Below are 17934 nucleotides of genomic sequence, written 5' to 3'. Positions count from 1 at the left end.
CGGAAGAAGATAGACCCGCGCAGCATCCTCAAGCACGAGTACAGGACCACACGCGTGTTCCAGTTAGAACTGACGGTCACGAGAGATTGAGATAAATGGGAGCCTCTATCGGAGCAGGCGATTGGCTCTCTAAAAGACAGAGTGTCCGAGCAGCAGCTCTTGAATAACAAGGCCCATAGTGTTGGTTTTCTACGTCAGCTGTACGGGAAGCCTCCGGGGAGTACGGATACGAGTGTGCGGCTGGCACTCGTGCTCTCGCTGGTTGGACATGGTCCGGGCCGAAAGTTTGTTACGTCAGCGATAGAAACCAATAAGAGGGAGCCACCGAAACACCTCGCCGCCTGTCCAATCTGAGCAACGCGACGTACTTCGGTGGGTGGCGTAGAAATTCCAGAGCTCTCGAGCCTTGCTCCGAGGAGATCACCAGGCACTTGATAAGCTAACCGTTATCGGATAGGCTAAACGCTGGCATCACGGCTTCAGGATGATGTCGGAAGACCGCGCGATTTGCCCAGTTTTTTTTTTCTTCTTTTGTCCGTCGTGGCGCTTCCTTGTATCCACAAGCCCAGTAAATGTCGTACGCTATATATATACATATAAGGTCGTGCGCCGACCACATGCTATCAACGTTTGCTGCTGTTTCTTGACCGGTGCGTGGATTGTAGTTGTATACAAAGGATTTAAACCCTCCTATTTTTGTGCGCCTTGCGAGGAGCGGTATGAGTCTTCTGAAAGGTAAATAACGTCGTTTCTTTTTTTCTATTTCAGTGTTAACGTTGGTATTTTGTTTTCGCGCGTCAAGCATGAACCTCCCTCCCCCTTCCTCCCTTTTGGATTATCATATTCTCCTACTGTGCGTTGTGGTCTTTGTTTATTGGTCCGTGGAAGCTGTTCTGGGCATGCGCAGTAGCTCTCTTTATCAGTCCACAGCGCGGTGACTCAGCAATTTTCGCCTTTGTGATAGGCGCTACCTTTCCACTACAGACTTCCTGGTAAGGGCTCCTCGCCTTGTGTGGTGTCGCAACTCTTTCCGATTTGAATAAATATTATTACAAATCCACAGTGCAGCGTGCGATTTCCGTTGTCCAGCACGCGTGTGTACCCGTGGCTTCGGGAAGCGAGCAAAGCACGCGACACAACGCATGAACTCTGAAGATGGAGTTTTCGAGAGGCAATCTCTTGGAAGGCTTTGAACGGGATTAAAAACTCAAAGGGAATTAAAAACTCAGTTGAATCAATTGATGCAATCAATGAGGTAGCCATCTTATTGCGCTTTATATGTCGGTGGGCATCTTTTCACAACTTCCTGGAAGCGTAACATAAGTATGCCTTGGTGTTTAGCCAACGGTAAGCACGTTCAGGGGGAAGATCGACAAAACAATCGACTTGGCCCTTTTTTTCACGAGGAGCATTGGGTGGCTAAGGCGGTTGTCGTATCCACCGACTACAGGCGCGTGCCCCAGTGGACTACCAGAGGGAATACTCTGAGATGAAGACTTTCTTGTATTACGTGCTCCTGTTGCGCTCCCGTGGCCTCAGGTGGCCTGCACCATGACGGTACTTTAATGAAGTCAAACCAACTCCTTGTATCATCTTTCGTCCTTGCTGTGCATGGCCGCTTGAAAGGTAATAGGAATAATTGCAATAACAATAGGGCGATTATATGTCCAGTTATGGCCGGACCAGTCCCATTTTAGAGCTTCACTGCTGTCCCGTCATTTTGTCTCAATGACACCGCATGTCCCGTTTTCTTGGGGATCCGTAATAAGCGAGAGGAAGAGAACCTAAAGTATGTTTACTTTTTATGGACGTAATTCTATAAAGATCAACGTACTATGAAAATGTTACCTTCCATAGAGTACAATCGTGAGCGCTTGCGGGCTACATCCGCTAATGCATTTTGCTTGGCCTGTGTAATGCTCCGTTGGGCAACATTTCTTCCCCATCGCTTAAAAATAGGGAAGAAAGGCATTCGTGTTCTCAACGATTGTAATTATCACGAGCCCCAATCAAGTGCCCCACGCAATGCTCGGGTCGAATCTATGAACCGCATTCAAATATCGTCATATGGGTGTACTGCGATCCCCGCGTAACGTCATCAGATTTTGCGAAGGAGAGATTGAATGAAAATGATCGCTTTTGTCTTTGAAATTTCGCCGCAACAAAGGAGTTTCTTGGCTAGTGGTGTTGCGTGCGAGTATCCTTGGGTCCCACTAGCGCCAGAAAGCTCGTGTAAAGTGAAAAAAACAAAACAAAAAAAAAAGATTTTAATTGAATATTGTTTCACCGCTCCTTTAAGCTTCTTGCTGTTGGTGCCTTTCCTAAACAGATTACGAATGATAAAGCCCACACCTTTACAGAAGGCGCCGAGAACGGCTGTACCGACCCAACGCGTAAACACATGTGATGCGTCTAGTGCGTACGTTGGAGAAGAGACACCGGCAAATTAAACATAATGTCCAACGTACCCAGTCCTCCCGCAAGACGGTGCTGCGCCTAACAAAGTCACTTAGGTCGTATATGAGTAAGTGACCATAAATAGATGACCAAGTCTACAAATTTATAAAGTGCGAAAAAATAAATTTCTAGCTAAAATCGTGCTTATTACAAAACAAAACAAGACACAAACAAAAAAAAACAACGTGATTTTGATTTCCTGTGTTCCGAAATGCCCGTGCACCGAAACGTCCGTGCACCGAAAAGTCCGTGCACCGAAAAGACCGCACCGAAACGCACTACACCGAAACGCACTACACCGAAACGTCCAACACCGAAACGTCCAACACCGAAATGTCCGGATCCCGTCAAAGACGTGTTTTGAGACCCCCCGTATTCACCCCTAAGTTGACAGTGCAGTGGGAACTACGAGCTCGCCGGACCAATCAACCGCTTTCCTTTTATCACCTCTGCTTGTGGATATGTGGGAGGAACTCAGCGGTTATCACGTGACGAAATATAAGCCAATGACTGGTCCAACAAGCATGTAGCTTCTACCGCACTGTCAGCTTAGCGGCGAACAGACGTCTCGCAACTCAAAAAGGTAGGGAGCCGCCTCGGTGGCTCCGAGGCGAGAGCGCCGGCCTACGGATCCCCAGGTGGCGGGTTCGAATCCCGACCGAGGTGCCCGCAATCTGACGGAGGCTTATTGCGGAGAAGGCGCCGTGTAACCGAGCTTTCGGTTGCACGTCAAAAGATCCCCAGGTGGTCCAAATTAATCCTCAGTCGTCCGCTGGGGCGTGCCAGATGCCCGTCGTAGGTTTGGCACGTAAATCCCCCCAAATTTGACTTTCAAGAAGGTAGGGCGAGGCAGAGCCCAAGGCTCTGGGGCGAGGGTAAGACGGGCCGCGGAGGAGGAAGCAGACGGAACGCTAAAGGGAGAAGGAGAAACCCCAACACTGTTATAGTGTTGGGGTTTCTTGGGGACTAATGCACTTTAGTCCTTCTGCTTTGCTTTTGTTTTTGTATAAACGATCACACCACTTCTCAGTTCTTTTGTAATACTTGTTTTTTTGTTGTACTGCTTGTGGCACGGGTTTCCCCAATTCTCCCTCTCTTTCTTTCGTCTCTTTTCTTTTGTGTAGGTTTCTCCCTCTCTTTCCTTCGTCTCTTTTGATTTGTGTAGGATTTGACGCCTGTATAAGCACCCTTCTTAGTCAAATAAAATTCAGCTGTGTTTGAGATTTTGTGTTTGTCCGTCTTTATTGTCCCAGTCTCGGGTTTTTTTCGAAATGTTTAACCGCCACCAGCTCGTTTGTGCCCTTACCTTTTGGTCGCAGATTTCCCTCTCTCTTCTCCAGCGTTCCATCTGTTTCCTCCTCCCCGGCCCGCCTTACCCTCGTCCTACCTTCTCAAGTTGAAACGGTCTATAGTTTTGTAGTTCTGCAACAAAATCAACCATGAAAAAAAAAAGAAAAAAAACCGTTCCCTTTTACATTATTGTGCTCTCCTGTCTATAAGTCGCGTGCTTTTTTTTTGTTTTTGTTTTTTCTCTTCAAGATTTGCGTTGGTAGATATCCAACGCTGCAACTTATATCCGTTTTTTTTTTTAGTAATTTGCTACGGGTTTTGTTGCATTCCTACACAAACCTTTTAAACGACGCCTTTAAAATGGACAAGAACAAGTATGTGAATTTTTCCCAGGCAAGAACAACAAGACATAAACACTGCAATACATTAACTGAATACTCTTTCAATAATAATACTTTTAGGTACTCTTTCTTTCCTTCAGCTGTAAGAGATTGGAACAGCCTTGATCCGCTGTTTTTTAGCTACACCAATGTGGATGCGTTCATTCAAGCTCTTGAACAAGACCTTCTCAGCAAGTTCGTCAGTTAGTTCTTTCTGTTCTGTTCTGTTTCGTTTGTTTCAATATGAAAGGAAGTGACGATTTCTAAGAATTACTTATTTTCGCGCGCCTCAAAAATTGTGTCTGTTGTTTTTATTTGTACCATACCTGCTATAATCCCTCAATGGGGATTGGCAGTATTTTGAAAATAAAATAAATAAAATTTATTGTTCGATCCGTTGACGAGAATATTGAAACTTATTTTATTTATTATTTTATTTAACTTATTAACTTGTTTACGCAGTTTCACCGCCCCCATCGTAGGAATACATAGCTGCGACTTTCACGACTTGTATGCACCAACTTTTTTGTTTTGGTATATGTGTGTGTGTGAAAACTGCAATTTCCGCAGCGGTGCGTCTTATAGAGAGCGGGAAGTGCTCGCATTCGCACGGAAGCATTCTTCCTCTGTCGTTTCCTACAGCGAACAGGCTGCAAATCAATGGCGGCCAAGCGGACACCCGAGACGTGATGCACGACTACTGGGAGCACTTCAACCCCAGCCTGGAGAGCATGATGCTCGATCCCAGGGCGCAGATGCTCAACCGCGAAGAGAACGCCGAGATCCTATCGCACCTGCCCGACGTGTCTGGCAAGACGCTGGTCGAGCTTGGAGCCGGCATCGGGTAGGCGTACCTTTTATCTTTTTGACTGCACTAATCCTGCTATCGACCCAACGAATAAAAAAGAAAAAAAAAACGCAGAACAATGTTATCGGCTGAAATACGTTAGATATATAAATGCAAGAGATAGGCTGACGGGCAGAAGAAGCCCGTGAAAGTATGCGCCGATAAACTGAGGGAGAGGAGGAGGCGAGAGCGCACGTGGACATCAGAACGCCGATCTCTGATTGGAATGATTAGTGAGTAGATTCAAAGCTAGCTGTCACTTTGTCTTCACCGCACTCATCGAACGCATTCGAATGCGGGAGCCAATGGACCTTTTCCAAATACCGACGGCACCAGGCGGTGGCTGCACGAACTAAAAATCGAGGAAGTGACCTACCTGCGCTACCAATCGATGATGGGAGCTACGCTACCAGTTCCTTCGCTCTCTGAGCAGCGTCGCGTGCCCAAAGCGACTTTAAAGAGGGAAATCCGTAGCGTCCACTCAAACGTCGTGTTTTTCTTTCCGTCCGCTTTTTTTTTTTTTGTGTGTAACACAATTATATATGTGCTGCCATTAGGTGTTCTACTCTTCGATGTACAGCCTCATTCCGAATTTCCTCGATTTTTCGTGCCGACTTCGACCGCTTGGCATCGGGCGCTCGCGCGTGCGCAGAACGCTTCTCGGAAAAGGTCCATTACGCCAGATGCCGGGGTTGCGTGTTCTAACTCCTTCGACGAGCGCAGTGGAGACAAAGGCACATCGAGCTTTAAGCCTAACCACTAATCTTTCCAATCAGAGCTCAGGGTTCTGACGTCACCGCTCCTCCTCTTCTCAGTTTCTCGGCGCATTGCCACGTGATCGCGTTTTATCTTTCTATATTATCATGGCATGTCATCAACGGCATGCAGACGCGTGAATAATCTCTTAGATAGCATTAATGATTCTATAGCATTAATCCTTCGAAAAACCAACATTTGAAGCTCATGCAATGGGAAAGAAATTTGCCGTGAATTCTCCCCACCAAAATGGAGCAGATAATGCGAACTCACAATTCGGAAAAGCAACGTTTGCCGCTTACCAACGCGAAAGGAATTTGCGAGATGCCGCGCGAAGTATATAGTTCTTACAAGAGTTGCTTGTCGGAGAAAGAAGCGATGGTTTTGGCGACCTACACATATCTTAATTATCCACATAAAAAGGGAGTAGAGCCGTGTATAGGTAGAGAAGGTTCTTGAGGTGAATACGCTTATATAGAGTCACTAAATAGAGCATCGGCACCCCATTTCCCGAGTGTCTTGTGGCCGCCGCCATTTTGGTGCTTAGTGCCGATTCGAAAATGCGATTTTATAGTGTCAGCGAACTCGGGCGATACGAATTTGCTCTGTGACGAACTGTTGTAAACATTCCTGGAGGACGGAAAAGTGTTTCCTGCGATTTCCGATCACTTCAGATAACTGGTAACAAGGATTTTAAGCACCTGGATGGAGGAGGTGTCGTTATCCTAGAGCAGTGCTCGGCATCCTATAGGGCCCGCGAGGCAATAGTATACAGCCCCTTGCACGCCATCAAAAATCCCCCCCCCCCCCCCCCCCTTTCAAGCACACTCTACGGGGCCAGAGGTATGTTTGGTTGCAAATCCTGTGTAATCGGGCGTATCACTCAAGAGTTTAGCAATATAGAGTGTGCTGCTCAGCTAGTTCCCCAAACAGACAATAAGCTGAATAATGGATTTGCAACGAACGACTGCTGTGTTTTCCGCTGGCCTCCGTGAATATGAGTTTTCAAATTGCTACAAAATATCGCAGCGGCCTGGATCGGGGTGTTAACTACTGCACGTATATATGTATGAATTCAAACGTCGGTTTTGCGAGTGACTGATGAGCACCTCTATGTGTCTGAATCATATCACTTCGAATATGTGACAGTATTTTTGTTTTTCATCTTCTATACCTATAAACTAACAGCCACCCCCCCCCCCCCCCCTTCCATTTCCGTTTTCCCGTCCGGTTTGCTCAGGCTCCGCTTTGCGGCAATTTGGCCCACTGCAGCAGGTTAACATGTTGCTAACACCTGCTCTAGAGCGTAGCTTGTTGAGGGGTTCTACTTTAAACATAGCGCTAGAGACATATGCAGGTTGGTGAGATCTCGGCCATTTTCCGATCTATTTTTGCCAAATGCACTCGCTCTGACGGTCCTCGGCGCACGTAGCTTTTGGTTCCGTTTTACACCGCTCAGAGTTTATTTGCGTTTACTAACTGTGGTACGTGCTGGAGGCTCTCCATTCAACCATTGTCTCCATCTAGACATATAATATATCTAAACACTCCAACCGGCCGGGGCTCGCTTGATAACATTTGTATCTTTGAAGACCTTATATCTCGCACATTTAAGCTCCGATTTATGCTCCGCATTATAATCAGTGGAATGGATTATAATGTAGATCCTGTAAGGGGATGGATTTAATTCACTCCTTTTTGCACCACAGAGAGAGTCCAGTTGTGCTCACTTTCATGTCTGAATCGCAATACAATCACCTTCGTCTGTCCGTCTGATATAGCATAAAATGGAACATGCTTCCTCTCTGCTAACCTTCAGGAAACAATAAACAATGTATTTCCTAAGTCAGTTGTAATTGTTTTTGTTGATTGGTATTTATTGTTACATCTATATATCAAGTACGTTATAATTTTTTTTCGTTGATTTGTGCTTATTGTTATATGCATACAGGTGTTTTGCGTTTTTTGTGGTGCTCTATGTGCGTATGTTTCTATTTTGTTTTGGCTGTTGACTACGCATACGTTGACTACACTCGTATACACCTCAAAAACCACAGTAAAAAAAAAAAATGGTTTTTCGCGGAGGAATATTAATTTCTCTTTTTATGCGGTGAATTAATTGATACAATGTGCATTGTATATTAGTTATACACATTGGCTTATCAAGACATTTCAAACGCCAAAACCATTGTTTCTTCTCCCGGCAACCAAACCCTGTAAGCACTACTTCTTGCAGCGTATAAACAAACTTTTTTTTTTCTCGGTGTGACAATGAGATCTTTGCTCGTTTTGCAAGTGCGGTCTGTCGCTAAGGCAATTCAGTACCATCTGAAGTTCCAAATAAATAAAATAAAACAGAATGAACAACGTTTATAGATAGAAAGAGACTGAGCTCCGGAGATGCCTCGAAAGACGGGTGTTTTCATGTTGTGATGCTGGCAGGCGGTTCACGGACAAACTGGCGGCACGTTGTGGTCACGTGACAGCGGTTGACTTCATGGAGTCCTACGTGGAGCAAAACAGGAAGAGGAACGGACACCTGGACAACGTGTCCTTCCTGCACGGAGACGTGATGACGCTGGAACGCCCACAACAAGGGTATATAGTATATATATATACATTTATTTCTTAAAGGCAGCGTCGTGTCTGGCTTCAGTTGTAAGGTGGCGGTAACATTTCTCCAGCCGACCATCTACATTTTCTAGGTCCGTCACAATCCATGAACATAGCAAAATTGTCTGTATTCATTACAGTATTCAATGTTGAATGTTTTTTTTCCCAGTACAGATATGGTATATTTTAGCCGAAGTTAATGACAGAGCTGGGTTAGCTCCGAAAACAAGTGTTGAGCAAAGGAATGAATATAGCGGTATACGCAACATTAAGATTCATGAGAGAAGGCGATAAACACGGTGGACGGGCTGGCGGTATAAGCATGAAATCAATTTCCTGCGTGCAGGGTCCTCACATCTTACAACCCAAAGCATATGATATTTTTCTTTAGAGTATGTTTCATCTAAACTATCGATACATTATAAGACTTTCGACACTCGTGGACACCCATTGTGCTATAGCTGTTGATTTTACAGGAATGACAACAACAGTCCGCTGGACTATTATTGTTAGCAATTTTTTTTCGTGCATGTTATGATGATGAGGTGTGAACTATGATGTATATAATTATTGCTCTTTCCTGCTAAAATTCCTCCCAGGGCTTGGCAGTATTTCTGAATAAATAAATACTATATACGGTGTGAAGGGGGAGGGGAAGGGTGCTAATTTTGTTTGTTTTCCACGCTTTTGCTTCTTTAACCTTATAAAAAAAACCTTACCGGATTAAGTCATAGAAAAACACCCACACCCGCGGTGGCTTGACTATCACGTCACGCAGGGTGGACGTGGTGTTCAGCAACTGGCTCTACATGTACCTGGACGATGCCGAATGTCTCACGCTCTTCGAAAAGATTTTCGGCTGGCTCAGGGAAGGCGGACATCTCTTCCTCAGGGAGTCCTGCTACAAACCTTCCGGTGAGTTTAACGTCCTGTCGTTGACAGCGTTCTCCGTGTTCGCGACGCAAGCATAGCTCCCTTTCAACGATAACTGATTCAGGCTTGAACAGTCTGGAAATTCGTCTGCTATATACCAAATGATGCGCCCTCGAGCGTTTGCTCGCTCGTCAAGCAATGACGGCGCGCTCTTGGTTGCCATGTCATCGCGCGTTCTCTGTGTTGTTTTTGGATTGGCGTGGCCCTCCTCCCGTTCCCATGCGCCAAGGGCGCACTTTGGGACATTGGCTTGCCGCGTAGGTGGGACATGATGATAATAAAAAAAAATTCGAGCATACACATTTGTCAGCATCTACTTTTGATTCAAGTGAATGTATTGCTGGTAAAAGGAAGAGAAGAGAAAGGGCAGTGGCGTACCTACTTGTTTTTGAGGGGAGGGGGGCAAACCAGCGCCCCCCCCCCCCTTCCCCCCAAGGGCCGGGAGGCGGTGCCCTCGGTATCCCTTGGGCGCCGCCAGCCAGTGTTTGTACTGCCCAGTGGCGGCTGTTTCAAGGGGAGGGGGGGGGGGGGCAAAACACATGCCTTGCCCCCCCCCCCACTTTGAGAACTGGGAGGGGGGGGGGGGGCCAAGCGCCCCCCCCCCCCCGGTTTGTACGCCCATGAGAAAGGGTATATAAAAAGAGTTACTGTTGTGAGTTGTGTCAATTTACTCTACTAAATCAAGAATGATGCCGCCTGTATACGGGGCCACACGGGACCTATTCGAGACTCGAAGCCCGTGTTTTTCGGGTCTCAGTCGACAATTTCCTGCATTAGTTACACTCACTAAGCACCGTATAAGAAGAGCTTGCTCCATAATGGTGAACTTTATGTGGTCCACGCTGGATGTATCTTCGCATTTTTAACTCGGTGCACTCTGCTTGGCTGGAGGCTCAGGTAAGTGACTGCATGCTAAGAAAGAAACGTCTGCATACCACATCAACGGGGATTTGCATTGTTACTATATCTTCTCCCGATTTTACGGTTGTAAGAATAAGGCGGTGGTTCAGTCATTTGTGACAACCACTGTTTTACTAAGGGCAGGTATGTTAGAGCTCTGGAATGTTCTCAGAAAGGCAGAGACGCCTGACCCTCTTTTTCAGGCGATGTCAAAAGGAACAGCAACCCAACCTTCTACCGAAGCCCTTCAGACTACTACAACATGCTGAAGAAAGTTCGATGTCAATCTGATGCAGAAGAGTACTTTCTGTTCGTCGAGAAGGTGGTCAACGTGAGAGCTTACATCAAGGTACGAACCGTTGGAATTGGAGTCATCATCATTATATATATATATATATATATATATATATATATATATATATATATATATATATCGATCTTAGTCTGGGGATTATTAAAAAATAAAAAAAAAGATTACATAATGCATTCAAAAGAGATGATGGAGATGGCCATATGGTGTCATATACATCATCCTCGTGCTGCACTTCGTTCGCACCTAAGCTGAGACTGCGGGACCAGTCATACGTCAATCCTTCGCCACGTGATCACGCTCTCGCCCATATCCTTGGGCGGAGAGCTGGGTCAGGTGATGAAAGGGAGGCTGTTGATTGGACCGGTAAGAGCGTAGCTCCCACCGCGGTCCAAAAGTGGGCTTCCCCACACTTACGGTACCTACGCAGAGAAGTGGCCTTCCAGGCCACTTCTGTGTTGCGGCTATGCCTGTATAGTAAATTTAGTGCCGTTGCCGCTGTCCGCTCCCTCCCTCTACCGGGAGATGGCGCCACAAGCACAACCCTCACGCAACTCCGTCGTCTGTATCGACGTCCACCGTTGAACACGTCAAGGCTGTTGGCATCATTTTTCAGGAAGGCAGCTACGCGTTGAAATTTCACGAAGCAAATTCCATCACTAATAGACACCTCTGATAAAAATGTGAAATTGATGCGTACAGCTCCGAATTTTCCGTCCGATTTTAGAGCGAGCCCCCACGATTGTTAACAACTTGTAAACTGGGCTGTTTAAACATCGACTATTCTATTCGCAAATTTGTTGAGCACTACTAACATATCGCTTCCTTTAGAATGACTATGTTCAAAATTTAATTATTTTGCTGAAATAATAAAAAAAAAAAAGAGATCGTACTTTTACAAATTTCCACCCGCCTTGTTTCTCGCAAAGTGTCCGGACACCCAGTCGCTGTATCTACGATGAAAATGACGGCGAACCCCATGAGCACGCGCTCCGGGTGGTGTCTGTCCACGCCGTGCAATATCGCCGCTTTGACTATAGGCCTAAAACATTCAATAACCACCTCGTTACACTGTATTGGTGCTAGACAAGGAAGGTTTATTTTCAGCTCATAAGCCATTCATTTAAATTTTACACTAGAAAAAAGAAATGTGTGCCATCAATTTCAAAACAGTCATACCATGCTACTCCGGGAGCACGGAGCCTGACTCTGAGGTTCCAGAAGTCGCATCCGGCCCTACTTGCGCCACGCGCAATCTCTAATTGGTCTCTGCCTGGCAAGCCACTTCCGGCGTCGTCACCACGAACTAAACGGGATGGCGTATTTGAATACCCTTGTAAAGTTAAGTCAACGGGTCAGTTTCGGTCCCTTTGAACGGCGCGTTTACATGAACGTCCCATCTCCCGGTTTGCCCTAAGCGCGAGAAAACGCGCCAATCCGACGCCAAAACTGGCTCGATGGCTTTGAACCCGACAACGTCGGTCCCGTACCCGAATACGCGAACGGGACCGACGTCGGCGCCTCCCGCGCGCAGCATTGTTGAGGATGGCCTCGAGCGATGCGCGCCGACGCAGAGAAACGCCGACGCCGATGGGGCGCGTGAAAAACTGTCCGTGCGGTTGCGTCGACGCCACCGTCTCCTCGCAGTAGAGTCAACAGCATTCCAGAAGAGAGAGGGAGAGAGAGTATTGCAGAAGGGAAAGCAAAGGAAGTGTTTCGAAGCCTTAGCTTCGTATGTCAATTTTGGTTTGGGGGAGGGAATGAAAGTTGGACGACGTCTGCGCTATTCTGCTTCGCCACGTAGTCGTCATGGGCTGATGACGTCACGAGTTCGGCAGATGGCCCGACGCTACGGCAGTGTCGTGAGGCATGAGGAGATCTCTCGCCTACGTCCACGATAAGGGCGCGAGCAGAAGCGCTCGAGTGCTGCTTCAAATCGCATTCTGCGACGAAGCGGATGCGAGCTTGCGATAAAGCACCGCCGCTCGGTGTCCAGTCCGTCAGAGAGAGAGAGAGTGCTATCGTCACAGGGACTGTCTCCCCTAACGGACGGTTGAACCCCGCTTCGAAAGTAAGGAAAACCTCGCTGTGAGTCTGCATTTCAAATTATTAGATAAATACTTCCTAGGGCGTAGTAGAGTATATAATAAATATTGCGCTCTTTACAAACAAAAGCAGAAAGAAAAAAAATTGTTTCTTTGACATTTTGGAACTGCGAATTGTGGTCGATAAAAACACATCGCAGAAACACAGAAACAAAGAAGCAAGGTTCGTGTTTTGTTTCTATTTGTGCGTGTTACTGTGATACTGTCTCTTTCGTGCTACCTCTTTGACACTGCAGTGTCTCTTGAACCAGCACGTTTGCATTATTCAATAAGTATAGGTTGTTTGTCTACACTGCGGTGCAACGCATAACAAATTAGTCACGTAACTAAAAATAAAAAAAAAAGAAAGTTTTATGATCACATGTTCTGTGCCAAGTCAACTGTAAAAAGGTATAAATAAAAGACGATATCTATAAAACTTTAAGTAGCAGCTGCATGGGGCGCATAGCAGTAATTTGTACAATCTAGTCAGCCTCCGAAGCTGCAACCACGCATTTGTTCCCCTTCACTCATGCAACAAAGTAACACGATAGAAAAAAAAAATAGCGTTGTTTAGGCAGTTTAAATATTGGACGGTCAATCCTATCAGTGTCACCACCCTGATGAACGGGAACGTGACGCGCAGCACAAGAACAACCCGGGCCAAGTGTGCTTCCTGGCGACCAAGATGAGTAGCAGCCGCACGACGGACAACTACAACAGCTTCCAGGAGTTCCTGGACCAGAAGCAGTACAGCCAGCAAAGCGTGCGGCGCTACGAATGGATCTTTGGGGAGACCTTCCTCAGCAGCGGAGGACTCGAAACCGCCAAGGTGCGCAACCACTACCGGAATTTTTTTTCTTTTTTTCTATTAGGCATTTCATCGGCAAGTTGCAAACAATATGCAGGTTGGACAGAGAAAATTAAAGCTGTTCTTTTTTAAACGAAACAAAAAAAGCTAGGCATCGCAGAAAGTCGAAACTCTGTGAGAATATGACGCTAGCGGTGGTGACCAAACGCTAAAGAGTGAGGTGACGTTACCTGGATCAAAAGACCCAAAGGAAAAAAAATTTCTCTATGAGCCGACGTCTCACATTCTCACGGAGTTTCAGATTTCTACGATGCGTAGTTCATTTAAGCGGGCCAAAAAATAGGATTTATTTTCTCGATCGCATCCGGTATTTTTAACTATCTCTGCAAATTCATGTCAAGGAGTGTTAATTTAGATAATTTGATAAGAAAAAAATAAAAAAAAAAGATTGTTCATAGCGTGGCAATTATTTGTTCGGTAACCCATGGCCAATGAACCTTTTGCGCACCCTCTCCCCTGGCCCTTGCTTCCTGGTGTCGCCATTTTCGTAAGGGCAGCATCCCGCGCGACCAACATTGTCGGTATACTTATCTTTTCGTGTATATGTCGTCTTTTCGACGATTCTTTTTTTGAGCATCGGTAGTGTAGGACTTAATAAAACAATGAAACCCGATACAATGGCACGCCGACAACGTACGTTCTGGCGTGCGAAGGCGCGCCAGGACGTACGTGATAAGACTCCGCGGCACAACTTCAAAAAGCGCAAATCTGCTGAAATTTGGTGTTGCAGAGAGACTGTGACTTTGGCGTGAATTTCGTGAGTGCACAAAAGTGCACCAGCAACAATACCTGCAGAAATAACTCTTGTCTCTATTACAACTTGGCGAAATTGTTGAGCAGAATGAAACTTCTTAATAAAAACAAAAAAAAAACGAAAAAAAAAAAAACGTAGAGGGACAATAGGAGGTATTCACTGGACGCCATATTTGAGGGTGATGTTTAGAGCGCATGCTCAGAACGAGCTCACATTAATAGCCTGCTAAGGCCGGCCACCTTGATGGTGCTAAATGCACGCTCCAAAAGGACTGTGGAAGCTCGCCGTCAGCACGCGCTCAGCAGCAGCGCACACGGATATGGCCGCCAGTGAATTTCACCAATGTTTGTTTGCAAATAAGCTCGCTGCCGCCCACTATCGGCGGACCCCTGCGCACTTCCGGTTTTCCTCTTCTTTTCCTCTTGTCACACATCCTTTTGTTATTTGTACTACGTTCTACAAAGCGCGTAGGTTCTTACAAACCTATTACAGGTACCTCTCCGAAGGAAAATCATATTTTCCGATCGCTGTGTGTTACTGAAGAAGAAATAAATACACTACCGGAAGTCTAGTGGGGCACCAAATACTGTGGCGCCCTCGTGGTACCAACTCCCACCGAATGCGGTGAATAGTGTAGAGCTACGGCTTAGGCGCGTGCCAGAACCCACTGAGGACGACGACGATGCGCTCGACTATCTGTTCTAATTTGGCCATGGACAACACCTAGTAAATTAAATTCCGTAATAAGATAGCTCGCAGACGACCACGACACTTGTGTGTTCTGTGCGTCTCTCTCCTGTTGTCCTGCCATTTGTGCGCTCTTTTTCATTGTGTAGCATTGGCATTTACGGGGCTTGCCCGTGACGGACATCGCACCGTGCTGGTGGGCATTCCCCCTTGTTCTTGCTGTGAAAAAAGAAAAAAAGAAAAAAGTTGGAGGCGTGAAATGTAGGTTGCAGAATTAAGTAAACGCTCAGCAGCAAGGTCACCACAATGGCTGCTGACGTGACGTCAATGTTAGCTATGCATTGTTCGTCGCGTTAGGACTGATACATACAGACAACGCGAATAAGTGCTTAGTTAAGAAACTACGAGAATGCTGTTTGAACAGTGCACCATAAGTTTTCTTCTTTTTTTTTTTTAATTTCTGAATAACTTCAAGCTAGCCTCCGGAATTTTGTATGGTATTAAACACCGTTATAGACGTGGTTTTGTCTGAAATAGTTCTACCGTGAGCGATGTTTAGCTGACGAAAACACGCGGCCCGTTAACCATGGCGGCGATCCGAATCACTGACTGACCTATTTCTTTTTGTTCTAGATCGAAACATAAGTGCATTTCTGACAAACACTAATCATTGTGCGCCCTCAAATACCGTTTAAAACGCTCAACATGTGTGTGAAGGCTTATCGAGTGATTTGCAGGAGGTTTGTGTGCAACGAAATTTCCCACTATGCTATATGCTGAACAAACAGTTTAAAATGACATCGATCATCTGAAAAATAAGGGGTTCGTTTTATTATTAGTATTAATTTTATTGTTTATTCGAGAGAGTTGAGTTGTGAAATTTTGCCAGGTAAATCCGAGGGAAATATTGAGGGAAATATTAGCTCGCAACGCGCACCAATGTTTCGTGTTTTTCTTACGCCAGAATAGTAAAAAAAATCATGACGCCTCTTCTGGATTCATTGACACATCCGAAAGTAGAGGCAGGCTATTCGAGGAGGTCCTGAACCCAACTAAAGCGTAAGCAGAGCGCCTACCACTACGACATTGCCATGGTTTTCAAATTTCATCTCCGATGTGAATTTTTTCAGGATTCCAGATGGCGGCACTAAAGTGCTGCCAATTTGTGTCAACGAGGGTGACTATTCACGAATACAGTCTAACCCCGTTGGCTTCCGTTCCTGTCTACGTTCTTTGTCAAACGTCAGCCAAGAAATGTGCTTTTGCACATAAAGGCTGGTTCACACACTTAACACTGATTACGACCGTTGAGGCTAATAAATTACATATTTGCGTTTGACCACAATCGACCACGCCACAACCGGCATTTAAACCTCTTGTTATAGCTTACGACCGTCTGCGCAGCGGTCGTAAGCATGCAGTCACAAGAGGATTTAGGCCGGTTTTAAGCCTGTCCGGTCGTTAGCAGACGCTAGTGTGTGAACCGGCCTTCACTGGAATTACTAAATTTCTGCGCGACCCGAGACATTTTAATGCGAAAGCATTAACTGCCTCATGAAGCGAGCTGACGTCATCAGTTTGAAGCGCGAAAACGGCTCCTAGTTTCCGCTATCCCAATAGGAGCGATTCGTCTTCGGTTCCATTGGCTGGCGCGCGTCGACGGGGCTCCCATTGGCCGCTGCGCCATGGCCTTTGAGATCCCGAAGCGCGCGCGCGCTAATACGCAGCAGACGACAAAGGAGCAAACGAGCAGACGACAAAGGGAGCGGACGAGCAGACGACAAAGGGAGCGGACGAGCGGCTTGCATGCTTTCGCATTCACAACTCATAAGAAATGCTTAGGTGTGCCTCAGCTTTTTGCGAGCACATACAAGCGAGCTCCTAGATGACTTTGGGACCCTTGTGCGCAGGACATCGTGGACAAGATGAACCTCAAAGAGGGGGATCGTGTCTTGGACGTTGGGTGCGGAGTTGGAGGACACGACTTCTACATGGCGGAGGTGAACGGAGCTTTCTAGAGCCTCGGTTACGGCGATGGCGACACGTCTAACCCTTGATGCGCGATGCTGCAGAAATACGGCGTCAAGATCTTGGCAGTCGATTTGTCCGTCAACATGATGTCCGTGGCCCTGGAGCACTTCACCAAGAGACCACATCTCACCGACAAGGTAGAACAGAGCACACAGGAATTCTGTGTGTGCGTGTGTGGGAAAACTCTAGCAAAGGATCGTACTCGAACATCGACTGCGTTATTTCGTTTCACCTTAATTCAGAGCGCAGCCAAAGCTATGATCTAATGGGACCAATCATGCCGCGCTAAAAGTGCAACGTCACGTGGCTTTCGTGCGTTTTTTTTTGTACGTTTACAAGTATACCATCGGCTAAACCAAACAGGGGCGGTGAATGCGCCGTGACCCGCCGTGACCGTGCTTTTTGTATGTGCGTCTGTATAAGCTATGTGTATGTCTCCTAACCTTTGACAGCGCTTTGACTTCTGGTGAAACTAAGTACAGAAATAATATTGGAACAATATTACTTTTACGTTTAGAGGTTCATGACTACAGTCGTCAAACAAGCTCTTCATTCTAGTTTATTGTGGAACCTTCTGGGGCTCCATATCTACAGTCGCCGACAGAATTAGAACGGCGGGAAGGTCCAGTTGTTGCACCGCCAGCGCGAACTTCCTACCTTCGCCTGGTCCAACCATAGAGTTATTATAATGTACGCACTATAATAACTATATGGGTCTAACAAGCCTGGCCAGACGTAATGACACTGATGACACTTCAGCCGTCGGATGGATGCTGACGGTTGCACCCTTTATAACTGGGCGGTAGCTTACGCCTCCTAGCCGTTTCGTGCTTAAAATAATTGTAGCCGATCAGCTGAAGCTTGATCTGAAATCGTAGAAATCGGATTTACGTCCTCCATAAATGTTGAAACGGTCCACGACAGCGTAGCACGCTATCGTCTGCCTGCTCTGCACTAAGCACCAAAATGGCGGCGCCCTTAAAAAAATAATCTGGGATTGTTTTAGTGGCTCTAACGAGAC

At 46.3% G+C, this 17934-nt stretch overlaps 1 protein-coding gene across 1 annotated transcript in view; it reads left to right on the top strand.

The window, feature by feature from the left end:
- LOC8039062 (phosphoethanolamine N-methyltransferase 3) overlaps positions 1-17934 on the top strand; it is a 21049-nt gene continuing 3115 nt past the window's right edge. The window contains exons 1-8 of the mRNA XM_029995755.4: positions 1-735; positions 4770-4971; positions 8173-8328; positions 9122-9258; positions 10380-10525; positions 13217-13402; positions 16793-16882; positions 16955-17050. Coding sequence (XP_029851615.2) covers positions 720-735; positions 4770-4971; positions 8173-8328; positions 9122-9258; positions 10380-10525; positions 13217-13402; positions 16793-16882; positions 16955-17050 — 1029 coding nt within the window. The 5' untranslated portion in view covers positions 1-719. The remainder of the gene's footprint in view (positions 736-4769; positions 4972-8172; positions 8329-9121; positions 9259-10379; positions 10526-13216; positions 13403-16792; positions 16883-16954; positions 17051-17934) is intronic.

Source organism: Ixodes scapularis, unplaced genomic scaffold (assembly GCF_016920785.2).
Source record: "Ixodes scapularis isolate PalLabHiFi unplaced genomic scaffold, ASM1692078v2 PGA_scaffold2__306_contigs__length_199485367, whole genome shotgun sequence".
Classification (NCBI taxonomy): Eukaryota; Metazoa; Arthropoda; class Arachnida; order Ixodida; family Ixodidae; genus Ixodes; species Ixodes scapularis.
The sequence above is the reverse complement of the archived record's forward strand: the minus strand, read 5'-3'. Positions and strand labels throughout refer to the sequence as shown.